The sequence below is a fragment of the Ischnura elegans genome, chromosome X (assembly GCF_921293095.1).
Source record: "Ischnura elegans chromosome X, ioIscEleg1.1, whole genome shotgun sequence".
In the NCBI taxonomy this organism is placed as follows: domain Eukaryota; kingdom Metazoa; phylum Arthropoda; class Insecta; order Odonata; family Coenagrionidae; genus Ischnura; species Ischnura elegans.
In genome coordinates, this window is record NC_060259.1 from 41,346,007 (window position 1) to 41,359,798 (window position 13,792).

Below are 13,792 nucleotides of genomic sequence, written 5' to 3' on the forward strand. Positions count from 1 at the left end.
CATTCTAAAGAAAGTGCCTATCCCTGGATACAGTGCCTAATTAATGGGTGGCACATCCACACCGAATTTGCCACTATGCCCTATGCCAACCTTCCCTCACCAAACTTGTTCCACTCCATCGACAACTTGCCGACCCTGAAGTGAGAGCCACCATCATATTAGTGGCATCCTATTTTGTGTAGCCATAAATAAGTAAAGATTGCTCGCAGTGGGCTCATTCCATCATCCTATGCCAGCAATACAAAATTTCATTGATCATCCCCTCACCAATCACCCTGCTGAAAAGAAGACTCAACTACTTATGTCCACAAATAAAATCAATCTTGTTATTGCCTTCCCCGTCTACCTGGCTACCACTAAGGCTGCACCCGAGTGGATTTCTTTACTCCCTCATCCCACCCTCAGGCCTCTATACTGACACCTACAAAATTCGTCAACTGCCAGCAATACATTACAAACCCCTGAGATAGCATGCATTTTTCCCCAGATGTTAGCCCACTAGCACAAAAGGAAGGAATTTATAAAGCATATACAAAAGTTTTAATGAGAAAAAATATCTTTGAATGCATACCTACTATCTTTTAAGACATTCTAGACTATAAAATTTTTATTAATATGTTTTTCCAAGACTATTAATAAGAATATATATGATTCATAAGAAATTCAATACCAACACCTATGCTATCTTCCACTGTTAAAGTGGTTTCTTAACCCTCTTAGTGCTATCCTTCTTCCTGGGGTACTAGCGAGAAATTTGGAGGGTATTTTCATAAAATGTGGCAACAAGGAAAAAAACAACTCAAAGCTATTTTATTGCATATCCACAAGCATTTTTTAAATTATAAAGGTTAAACTGGTTAATATTGACAAAATATTTTTACGTTTACTGAATTAAAATATATCAATGTAATAAGTTATAGCAAATTAAACAATGGACTATGTAAGAGCCAATACATCAGCCCGCCACACTTTTCGCCCAAGCGGCAAAAGCTGAAATATCAGCCCACTGCACTAAAAGGGTTAATGATGCAAATTTGATTAGGACTAAGACCCCAAGGAACACATCCCTTGCATGAAACAAGGCATGAGAGTATTTTTTTTGGCCAGGGACTTCATATTATTTATTTATTTAATTTTCTGTTTAAAATAAAGATAATTCCATTTTCTTTCTATTTTTCCATACTTCTTTCGTGCTACCAGCAAAGACTGTCATATCTTGCAAAAAATCCTCAGAGGAAAAATCATTTGCCTTGACCGGGATTCGAACCCGGATCCCTCGATTTCCGACCACCTAGTCCGGTATAGTCCACAAATTTCCACAGCGAACGATTTTTCCTCTGTGGATTTTTCGCACTATTTGTGCATTGCGGGTGACTCCGTAAAAAGTTATCACCGTGGCTAGTCCCGCTATACTTTAATACTGTCATATCTAACCAAATCTACCTACTCCCTTTTCTAATCAATCAAAAATAATAGCCAGCAACACAGGTGTTTGAATTTAAGGATTACCAACTATGCATATATGTTTCGTTAACTATTGTTGGGAAGATGTTTCAGGCAATAGACTTGAGTCACAAATCAAAATAAATGAACCAAGGAATGAAAATACAAATCTCATCAGTCACCAAATAAATATTATCTCCCCAGTATGCTTTTCATTTGCAGCAATAATTAGTGATCAATATGTCTCATTGCCTTCAATCTAGGAGGTACATAGTTGTATACCAGCGGATATGCTTTGAGGAGGGTAAAACAAAGAAAGAGCGATTGTTGCAGACCACTGACTATGCAAGCCTTCTTTCGTGTTTATGTTTACATCTCATCTCATGTTTACATCTCTTCATCAAAAGTAGGTATGCATAGTTGGCCATGGGCACACACTTGTGCTTTCGATGTCTCACTGTGGCTGATTTGAACCAAGAGCAAACTGAAAGTAAGTAAAGGAGGTATAAAAAATGATGGGAGGCAGTAAGAGTTATGAGAATTGGATCCCAGCTAAGTCCTTGACCTTGGATTCAAACGTGGCAGGAAAACCAGTGCCGCGGAAAGTTAGATCAGCCATAATTTGACCAAAAATATACACGTTACTCAATTTCTCTCCCAAAATTATGGTGCCATTTCATCCATTCCTGTATTCATTTTCGCAACTCTGGTGATAAAAGAATCTTTGTAGCAAGCATAAATTAAATTCCACTTCCATCTCACCAAAATTTTCAAAGTTAGAAGCATCTCTTGATATATTAGAATCAACAGAATGTAAAATTGGAATATAAAAATATATAAAAGTCATAACTAAATAAAATAACGGTGCAATAACATTTTATATCACTCAACAGCTGATGCAGAAACAAGATCATAAAAAGGTCGGATATTGTCAGAGAAAAAAAACTATTTTAGCTATTTAAAAAAATTCTTCTTTTAATGATAAGATTAGCATCTTATGCACTCATAAATAGTATCAAGTCCTTATACACATCACAAATTAGTGATTTAAAAGCCATGATGGTTCTTTCATTTTTACCTCAAAGAAGCACATTAGTTCCAAATAACAATCAATCTTCATTTACTGATGGGTCGCTTTGATTTCTTCATTTTAGGGGCATTTTCCAAACCTCTTATGTATCTCTTGTGAATCTGGTACTCCCCTGAAAACAAATATTGCTAATGAAAACTCAACATGAGACACATCACAATACTATACTTTCAATTACAGAGAGCAGGGCCAGTATGGTGTAACACTAAAACCAATCATTCACACAGACACTAAATCACAATAACTGATTAAAGTACCCCCAAATTTGGGGGGGACTATATCCCAATGCATTTTTTTAAATTTGGAAGCCTCAAAATTAGGGGGGGTTATACTTGGAGAAATATAGTAATTGAAATGATTCCACAGATGGGAGGGAAAGATAAGTTACAATGAGAAAAAAAATCTTTCTCATTCAGTCATTCTCTCATTATTTAAAATAAAGAAGCAAAAGTTGATGCCCACTTTTCATGCATTGGTGACATCATTTGAGTAAAAATTCTTGTTTGAAGGGGAACCATTCACAGAGGGAAGGAATCACTCACAAGAATGTGAACAACAACACATCCTACAAGACTGCTACAAGAAACTTGTGAGTATCAGAGGAGTGGTGACCCACATGGCAGGAATGTGCAACCTCAACTTACAGCAACTTACTCATAAAAGGGTCTAGACTGTTGATTTTTCTCTGTGCAAAGCTCGAGAAATAGATAACAGATTGAAAAATGCAAAAATATGGATTTCTAGCATATTCAAACCTTATCACAGTCAGCAATAAAAAATTAGTATTTGAGGTATTAAATCATTAATTTCCTAGAGTACGACACCACATGAGTTAAAATTATGTAAAATTTGACATAATTTGTTCATACTATTCCTTCAATAAAAAAGCCTATTTACAACAAATGCCCATGCGGGAGATGGCTAACATATCAGAGTTTTCATTTGAGGGTTAAAAGATCAATTAAAATTGACAATACTATCTAGAAGAAGGACAAATAGGAACTGTAGCAAGTACATAAATGGCCTTTGTATATATAATCATTCGCCTTGACCGGGATTCGAACCCGGATCCCCCAATTTCCGGTCGAGTGCTTTAGCCATTTAAGCTACCGAGGCGTCAGTCTTCCCAGTGGATTTTTTCGGACACTACCGGACAAGATGTTGCTGGACTGCTGAGCATATGATGCCACAAGCAGTCCAAATCGTGTGCACAGCACCACAGCCGGAGAGCAGGCCCAGACATAGAACACAAAGAGGTGTTCCCTCTAGACTAGTTTAAAGTATACCGGGACTAGCCGCGGTGATAACGTTTACAGGAGTCACCCGCAATGCACAATCGTGCGAATGACGCTTCGATAGCTTAACTGGCTAAAGCACTCGACCGGAAATCGGGGGATCCGGGTTCGAATCCCGGTCAAGGCGAATGATTTTTTCTCTGTGGATGTTTCGCATGATTGTGCAATGCGGGTGACTCCCGCAAAAGTTATCACCGCGGCTAGTCCCGGTATACTTTAAACTACCTGAAATAAAATTTAATTGAATATCTGATCAAATTCATAATTTCGAATGCCATATTTATGAACCATCGCCTACTTTCTCGAGCTATTGTATTGCATATTGAGGATAATTCAAAATCTGAAATTATGGCTCCCAGTGGAGTTGCCAGGAATTTCGTTTGGAGAGGGGTTCAAAACCAGGTAAGAAAATTTTTGAAAAATAGGATACTAAGAAGAAGGTTTCAAACTAATTTTAACACTTTTCATAATGGAAAAAACTTCATTTGCCATAGAAATCTTTTGAAAATTAATGATTTTTCAGTATTTTATTTTCCTTTAAGAAGGAAAGTAATTGTGTTCTTATATTTTGGGGGGGGGGCTGGACCACCTAAATCTCCCTCCTAGCTACACCACTCATGGCTCCTTATTTTTATATTAGCACAACAAAGAGAACTTCTAACATACCAAGTGTGAAACTATGGTTATTAAATTTCAATTTAATTTTTTTTAAAGTGTGCAGCAGCCCATTTTGCCAAACCCTACTTTCAGTGCATGTCTTTTCGTGAAAAATATCAATGAAATATACTTGTTTATCATTCATATTCACCTGTTAATAGCTTCTCTAAAAAGATGACTTGGTTTCCTTGTACCATCACTTGCGATGACTTGGACCCTGGTACTTGTGTGATTGTGGCACTAGCAGCAACACCATGCTGGCACTTCTTTGCGAATTCAGTGCAGTCAATTCCATAGGCCTCAAGATTCCCAATTAAAGTGACCTGTATGGATAGAATAGCTGAGCATTAATGAGCATGTGCATCTCCCAACTGAAGCAGCCTAGGTGAAGAACATGTGGCAATACACCTAAAATGGTTCTCTTTTCCATTCATATCAGAAAATTAAAGTTTAGGAATGAACTACCAGCTGGTACCACATGGTACTTCTAGGTATTAAAATTTTAAAAAACTTGGCAAATAAGATATTTTACCTTCTTATTTCCAGTCCTCGTAGCCACTGTTATTTCAATGGGCTTCAATTTCCCTTTGCTAACCGAGCCTGACTGACCAATACTATATGAGTTCCCCATTTGCTCTATACATGTTGTCATCAATTCCTTCCATGTAATCTGATCATTTTCTTTCAGACGAAGACAACTACTCAACAAGTGGTCCAGTTTCACAAACCTGCAAAGAGTTTATAATATTTGTAATAAAATAACACTGTGTAGACCAATGCTTTCTTAATTACAGTCAAGTCTCTCCACCCTATAAAATAACACCTAAAACTTGGAAAAGTTCCAGTATCACTTGCTTCCAGCAAAATTTATTTACATCCATCCACTTTAAGCTTAATTCAATTTTGATATCCAGAAAACTGAAGAAAAATAGTCGTCTTCAACAGCTCCTTACATTTCCTGAGGGATGTGTATTGCATGCATGAAGTTAAAGGTTGGTATAATGTGGTGGATTTTTAGTTTCACTACATTCGCTGACATAATTCTTTGCAAAAAATAATTTTTGATTTAGAGCCGAGGGAGTTTTAATTAAATTTTTTTTAATGTTGGCCACTCCCTCCCTCAAGATGTAGTATGACCTCCCAGAGCTTATGGTTGCTGGAGAATCAAGCACACAAAATAAGTGTCCTAGTGGCACGCAGAAAACATCTTTCTCTGGCCAAGAGAATGAAGGTGAGGGTCATTTAGATGTCATGAATTTAACTAAATATCACCTCCTTCATGGTTGAGAGCTTCCACTAGCCCAATGTACCACTGCTTGCTGTAAATAAAAGCTCAATATGAACCAACAGCCAAATTATCTGGGAAATCCACTTTTTCAGAACAAAAATCAAACATAATGCTTGCTTATGTGCTTCCTACTCTACTAGCTAGTAGCATACACTATAACGAGATAATTGATGCTCCATAATAGTTTAATCACATAAGTAAACGCTTATCTCTCCCCCACATCATAAAATTTCTATGTGCCTTGAAAAAGATGCCATTTTTTTCCGGTGACCAAGAACGAGTACTTTTTTTACTAAAAGGAATGCCGGACTCGTGTATGATTTTTTTCCTCAGGATCTTTGCTCATACATTAATGATTACTTAAAACTGAACCATGTGTCTGTATTCACATGGCCTTTCCCAGTGAATGCTGACGATGAAAAATGGTACAAGCGAGATTTTTTGTCAACTTCATTTTTCTGCAGGTGAATTACCACATGCAGCTAGTATTTAATGATAATATTGGGATCATTATGGAGTACTTAGCTCTAGAAAAAAAATCAAGACTTTTCATCACATAGGAATGGAGTTATGGATGAAAATAAAAATAACCAGGTGTTCTATGTTGCGGCACTTTAGGGGTCCAGCCCAAATTTCAATTGCTCATATTTCACAAACAACCGACAGTTGGAGGCTAAAAAACAGTTGTACACAATCTCTAATCATACCAGAATATATGACCATGGCATGTTTCATAAAAATCCGAGACAGTGGGTGTCAGGGCCTGGTTGATTTGAAATTGAATGACCCTATTCTCATTTGTCATTCCTTTGCTCCCACAAATGACAAACAGCTGTTGTCTAAACTGCTAGCAAAAATTGACCATCAAGTTGGACCAAGCAGAATTTAACTTTCTATGTATGTAAAGAGCAATTTACGTGAGAATGATTGCTCCTTCATATTTTAGAAGGGTATTTCGTATTCCTGCCTAGTTTGCAATTTTCGTGACATTAAAGGACAACTGAGCAACAGGATGTATTGGATTCATTTGATCTAACAATTTTACTTTTTCTTTCTTCAATTTTGCCCATAAATGCATAACTTAGCATAGGACCTCATAATTAGTAAGAGTGGTTCTCTTCATAAAGTTTAAATTTTATTAAGAAAGGTGACCCTGGAAATCGGTCACCCACCATACACATGACTAAGCTTGATTGTTACACTTCACCACTGAGCAAAACTATTAATAACAACACTTTATTTGTCCATTTTCTAACCATATCTTGAGGGTGCAAGACTGGAAGATGAAAATTATATGGAATGACTGGTGTTGGAATGAGGACGAACATGGTGGAAGGAGATAGCATTCATAAAATTTTCATACCTTAAGTAGCACTCTGACTACATCAACACCTCTCTTTAGTAGGTCATATACGGCACAATTTTCAGGTGTTCCATAGGTCGACATTATGAAGCACAACTGTTTGAATATCATACTGGGGAAAGGGATGCCCCATTATCTATGGTGGTCAATAGGGTGCCTCGTTTTGCCACTTTTTTTTAGGAGCGAATCGTAATACCCGGCAAAAGTTGCGTACCCGAGTGGGTATTACCGATATGATTTTTTTTCACAATAGGGAAGTACACTAGTGTTTCAAATGCACCAAACACATTTAAAAAAATAGAGTTCAGAATAACATAATGTCGTAAAACCACAGTTTAAATCCTAATAGTGAATACTTGATTCGAGATAACCGTCCGAAATATGGAAAAATTCAAAGGCCGCTAAAACGGGTGTCCATGATGAATATTGGCCATGACGTCACAAGGCAGTAGCAGAAGGCAGCTTCTACGCCGTGCCGTTTAGTTCTACCAATATTATTGCATAGAAAAATTACTGAATTTGAGGGTATCCGTTTTTTGCTGTCATAAAATATCTTCAGAATATATATGTGGCTGCTTCTCTTTTGAGTTCATGACTTCATCATTGCGTAATATATTAATATTCATTTACGTGTCAACTTCAAGTTTGGAAAGAGTAGTGCGAATAGCACATTGAATCTTTAATAAATAGATGATGGATTTTATTCTTCGCTGGGTATATTTTGGCACAATGCCGTTTATCATTCCAAAACTTTTTTTTGTAAGAACTGAGTCAAACTAATAAACCTATTTCAAACGTTTGCTGCAAGACTTATTCGTTGCGTCTGTATTCACGCCGGCCGGAACGTTCGCCCTTCGCAACTAGAATCATGGGATGTTAGCCATATTTCCGTGCTGGCTGGTTGTTGCAATGGTTCGCTGTTCAGGATGGGTTCAAGAAAAGTTAATCTTGGTTGGGAGAAGGAAAATTCCAACGATTTATAAATGGTATACCAGACTTTGATGTATTTATGGTCACTGAACTTTTGAAAAAGGAGGACAGGTTCAATGCTCCATAGAAATGCGAGGCGTTAAGGCTAACAAGGGGAAACCACGGACCTTGCTCCGTCTTTTTCAATTAGGGCCTTAGTTAGGCTGTAATCAATTTATTTTCATGCGGTACTTTTCACAAGTCATATATCAATCCAAAATATCACCGTATCTAAAAGAGTTTGATGGGGTAGCGTGTACGTCTCCCACCCTGAGGACCAGGGTTAAAGTCTTCGGTATGGCAGTACATTTTGTTGTCTTCATTGTGATCATACGGCGTCAAGTTTATCATTAATTTTTATTGCAGCAATAATAGACATGAGACAATTTTTTTTATCATCATAATGGCGTTTAGGTATTTTAGCAGTGTCATTACAAACGCAGAGATACGACGACTACAAGAGTTGGTGTGCGCTAAAATGTTAATTTTTTATTTGCTTATACTGACCAACTTCCACATTAAAAATGAAAAACACTCTTACAAGAGCACATATCACTAAAGGCTCGCGGCAAGCAACAATATGCGTACAGACATAATTAATAAGAACACAAGACGAATATGAAATGTCATATATCTCGAACACTTGTAATTCACATTACTCCAAAGGGAGTTTACTTACTCAGTACCTACCTCAGTACCTAGTACTCAGTACCTACCAGTTTATCTCAGTAGCAGTGCTAAAAGAACCATTCCGAAATATAATTTCAATTAACAAATAGGATGAAATAAAAGTTGATAACCCTGGACCGGGCGCGCTGGCGTATAAAATACGTCAATCTTTGAAAACCAAGGATCTCAACATCGTACGTACATTCTGGGCTAAAATGGTCTCGTGTATTCCTACAATGTACTTTGACTGCCTATATTGCGAGTTTTCAACGTTCGAGGTATTGTAGCTAATTTTTTAGATCAGCAAGATGAACCCGTCCCCAGTGGAGTATAAATTACGCCGCGCGACCTGCCGTGTACTTTTATATCTGTATCACCTATAAATGTACTAATTTCAACAAATAAAGATCAAATTTAACAAAAATAGTTTTTTATCATATATGCACATATCATGGGCAAAGTACGCATTTTGCCCGGTCGTGTAAAATAACAGTCGCGCCATAATTCTTTAACCAAACTACTTTCAGTTTATACATTACATAGGTCTACGCGGAAGATGCTATATTTTGACTCAACACACTTTCTGATATGACTGAGGTACCTATTAAGTAAATTATTATAATATAAATATCAAATTGATCTTACAATACCTTCAAATGATCTTCAAAACAGAATATCATCGATAGGTAAGAGTCAGGAGAAGCCTTGAACCATTTATTCCGTATGGCTTGTGCTTAAGGCACGGGAATGAATATCTTCTCCAGGCTTTTGTTTCGACGTCGAGATGAAATTTGGAACAAAAAATTATTTATAATTCTTTTTTGAATTCATGTTTTCCGTACTAGCCGACAGTTTTAGGAAGCAAACTCCACCGATTCCCGGAAACTCTCGCCGCGCTAAAGAAGGCGACGGAATACAGCGATCTCCACTGGTGACTACTGCCTTGTGACGTCACATTTCAATCAAGATGGAGGCACTGTGTTTCAGCGCAACATGAAATTTTCCGACTTTCAAAACGTTTTAAAGTGCATACCCCAGATGCAGGAAATAAAAGTGACTATACCAATGTTTCTTTTTTAGGCTAAACTTTCAAATTCAGCAATAAAAAAAAATTAGTGCACTTCCCTATTGGTTAATATCTTCTGTTTGCCATTTTGTCCTGAAATTTCGAAATTTTTCACGAAAAACGTTAAAAATTTAAATAATTTAAATTTGGTTTACGCAAGCACTCATTTTTTCCATTGGTGTATAACATTGGTCTTTCATTGATATTTTAGACCAAATACGTCAGCTCTATTCCTTTTAGTTATCGAGAAAATAACCTTCTATCGTGTCCCGGAAAGCTGTTTTTATGGGTAGGCAACCCGCAATACACATTCTCATTCTACGCTATGCATGCGATAAATGACGCGAAATAGAGATGTTTTTCAGCCAAAAACGTGTAAATCATGTCTGAAGTTGTCAAGGGTAGTCAGTCGGATAAGTGTATGCTCTTTTATGCCATCGCCGACTACATATATTGACCATATTTTCGAGTAAGGAGATATCACTGAAGATGGAAATTATAATTCGGGATTCACTATGACGGTTTTATGTCCCTCAATGGGTCAAATTCACCTCCCCTGCGGTCAGAAAAGGGATTTATTTTAGTATGATCAAGCAAATGTAGAGCTCCTCGCTCACCTATCCAGAGGATTTAGCCATGTGACCCAAAGCCCATCACGTGGAAGTGTCTGCACCTTGGGCTCCTCCGCTTCCTCTACCCAAGCATCCAACCAACGTTATGCAGGCCAGTTTATTTGTTCTGAATCCTCACCGTCCGGAAATATTGCGAAAAATTGAGATTTCGATAGAAATTTTGGCAGAACTTGCCGTTCAGAAATTCTCATTCTACGCTATGCATGCGATAAATGACGCGAAATAGAGATGTTTTTCAGTCAAAAACGTGTAAATCATGTCTGAAGTTGTCAAGGGTAGTCAGTCAGATGAGTGTATGCTCTTTTATGCCATCGCCGACTATATTGACCATATTTTTGTGTAAGAAGATATATATCACTGAAGTTTCACTTCACCCATTTGTTTACAGCTGGAAGTGAACCATAATGAGGTATTTTTGGAGGGTGAATATTCTTTAAGCATGAGCCACTGGTTTGATGTGAGATGCAACAATACTCCCATATGGCCAAGGGTTGAAAAAAAAGATTAGACTCAAAGGAGAGAATTCTTAATTAGGTCAGCAGTCAGCATTTGGTGCCAGCATTATTCAAAATATCATTCATGAATGAAAAATTCAAGGAAATTAATATTTATCCATAATTTTAAAATAAATAACACCAACAGAATAACAGCCTATTTTGGTGGCAAAAGTGCTAATGAGAACGCATGAAGCGGGATGGGAATGAAACTTCATCACCAATGTGTACGCAACTCGTTGTATGTCAATTGATATCTTCAATAATATTTGCATTGATTTGAGATGAAAAGTTCATATTCATAGTCCCACTGCTCTTTTCTGAGACTTTTTTTTGTAATAACTGTATATTAACACAGAATTGACTCGCGATGGTCTTAAGAAGACCCAAATCCCACGAAGACTAACTAATTTAGTTCATTGAGAAATTTTATTGATTATAAAAAATTACACAAATAAAAAGTGGCTGCTTGTAGTTTTAACCATGAGCCACTTCTTGGCCAAATCAATCTGTCTTCAAACTTCTTTATATCATCAATCATCCTCCATCAATAAACAGATGCACCATAGCTCCAGCTATGGATGCCAAGCTATATCAAAATACAAAAAGCTGATTATCCAAAAAACAAACATAAAAAATTTGAGAGGCAGTGAATAAAATCAACAAGGACACAATGTTAGAAAACAAACAGTCAAGAATCATGCATACAAATTCTGCCCCAAATAACTTTAAATGAAGAAATAGCTAAAGATGTGGCAATAAATGAACCAGAATGAAGACTGTTATTTTTATGATTGCAAAAATCAATATCAAGTTAAATACCATTAACGATATTTACATATCTTTATCAGCTAAAACTATATCGGTACCTCTTGTCATCTGAGCTTTGAAGACTTTTCTTCGTCACATAATCCGTCAGGTGCTGTCTTATTGATGTTGCCATCAAACTCTCTCCTTTCCTGTAGAAAATAAGTAACAAGCAAAATTTAATGCTAGCCCTCAGTGGCTCACTTAAATTTTATGCAACTTACTTTACCTAACTTTCTACGCAACTTACTTGTATCCAAATACTCTGAACAGAGGCAACGTAGTCGCATTGATGACAAACATTTCATTGACTTCCGGAGCCTTTGAGACAGGGTGTTCAAATGACCCTTCCTCATCATCTGAATCTTCCACAAATTGCTTCAACAACGGATTATCATAATTCACGCTCACAATACTTTCCACTCCTTTCGTAAGTTCTCTAACTTCAATTACCTTTTTCCCTTCCATTTCCTTCAGAAATTTCGAGAGCTTTTTGTAGCTTGATCTCTTAACGTCCAACGTATCACTTTTGGGACAAGCTGGAATCATGTGTAATTTGAAGAAATTGCTGGTTAAAAGTGGCAAAGACAATTTCCTGGCGGTCGTTTTTAGGGCTTTTAAAAAGCAATATTCCATCAATTTGTCCATTAACTCTTGGCTAGATAAACCAGTGCCTTCAGTCTCGAACGGAGTTGCAATAATAGGTTCACTACTAATTTCGAGGTCATTCCTGATTATCTCAGCATCAGAACTATCAACACCCTGTGTACAATCACAGTCCACAATTTTCTCTGTATCCACCAATTCCTTTTCCACACCACAATCTGCAGCTGCCACAACCCTTTCATTCACAGGAATAGGCTCATCGCATTCTTCAGCATGGTCAATTATTTCAGCTACTTTTTCTAGAATATTACCCTCCACATAAAGTTCATCAATCTTTGGCATATCACTTTGGCTTATAGTATTGGAATCCACGAACAGATCACCTTTTTCTAAATAATCCGACGATTCGTCCACAATTAACTTATTCTCACAATTTAAATCTTCCAAGCTCACTAGCTTCGGTGGTCCAAGGTTAGGTGGGCCCAATTTAATATTAGAGCAAAGTAAATCTCCATTATAGTGGACAATGTGAACACCTTTGCCACGTTTGGCAGACATATACATGTCAAAACTAGACAATGCCGCAGTGCCCACAGCTACTGGTGCCATGTTGTCAGTCAGATTGATAGACACTAGATCCCCTTTCTTGAGGTTTCCGAAGGATTTAATAGTGAATGGCTCTTCCAACACCACACCAGGAAGCATTAAGTCTGCGCCACCGACAATTTTAGAAAAAACCACAGGATGAGTAGTAAAGCTATAAATTAAACTTGGAAATTTCCATAACATAAAAACTGTTGGATACATAACCTTTTCAACCACAAACACAACTGGGATTTTTTCCGCACAGTAAATCATCACAGACTCTCCACTGTGTGTTACTACCTTCATTGTTGTGATACTCTCCTTATTGGGTAACAGGTTGAGCAAATCGTCGTCAGTAAGCTGAGGGAAATTATTCCCTATCTCTGAGCGAATCTTCTTCCTGAATAAGTAACATGGTAAGATTTAGCAAAACATTTTCCAAATTATAAGACTTGAACATCTGATCTGACATACAACGAAGTCAATTCTTACCTCTCCGATCCTTTGACTTGGGTGTTGCTCTTCACTTTATACGGTTTCCGGAACATTTTTGGCAGTATCTGACTGTATCAAAATGAAAATGATGGAGGAAGGAAACTAAATCGAACGATGGGTATTTACGCTCTTGATCAAACGACGAATGGTTCACGCAATAACGACGCGATGTAAAACGGCAAAGATTTCCAACTGACACCAATGAAAACTGTATCACATACTTAAAATAATTTCCCCCGCATAATCTAGCGGGTGAAAGAAAATTAAAGGTGCTAATATCTTTAGCACTATCGAAGCTCTTAGGCCATCGCCTACAAACTTCACTCGTACGGA

The 13,792-nt window shown here is 37.2% G+C and overlaps 1 protein-coding gene across 2 annotated transcripts; it reads right to left on the reverse strand.

Annotated features, from left to right (window-relative positions):
• Positions 1-2,398: 2,398 nt before the first annotated feature.
• Positions 2,399-13,792, reverse strand: LOC124170893 (eukaryotic translation initiation factor 2D). Of its 2 annotated transcripts, none has more exons than XM_046549922.1 (6): positions 13,457-13,792; positions 12,024-13,364; positions 11,836-11,925; positions 5,018-5,213; positions 4,637-4,808; positions 2,399-2,645 (listed from the first exon to the last, which is right to left on the reverse strand). In XM_046549922.1, exons 1-6 carry the CDS (start codon positions 13,510-13,512, stop codon positions 2,560-2,562), a joined length of 1,941 nt encoding a protein of 646 aa, XP_046405878.1. In that variant the 5' UTR covers positions 13,513-13,792; the 3' UTR covers positions 2,399-2,559. The 2 variants fall into 2 exon arrangements, with proteins under 2 accessions (XP_046405878.1, XP_046405879.1); XM_046549923.1 differs by lacking the exon at positions 13,457-13,792 and having other exon boundaries at positions 12,024-13,089; positions 13,190-13,281.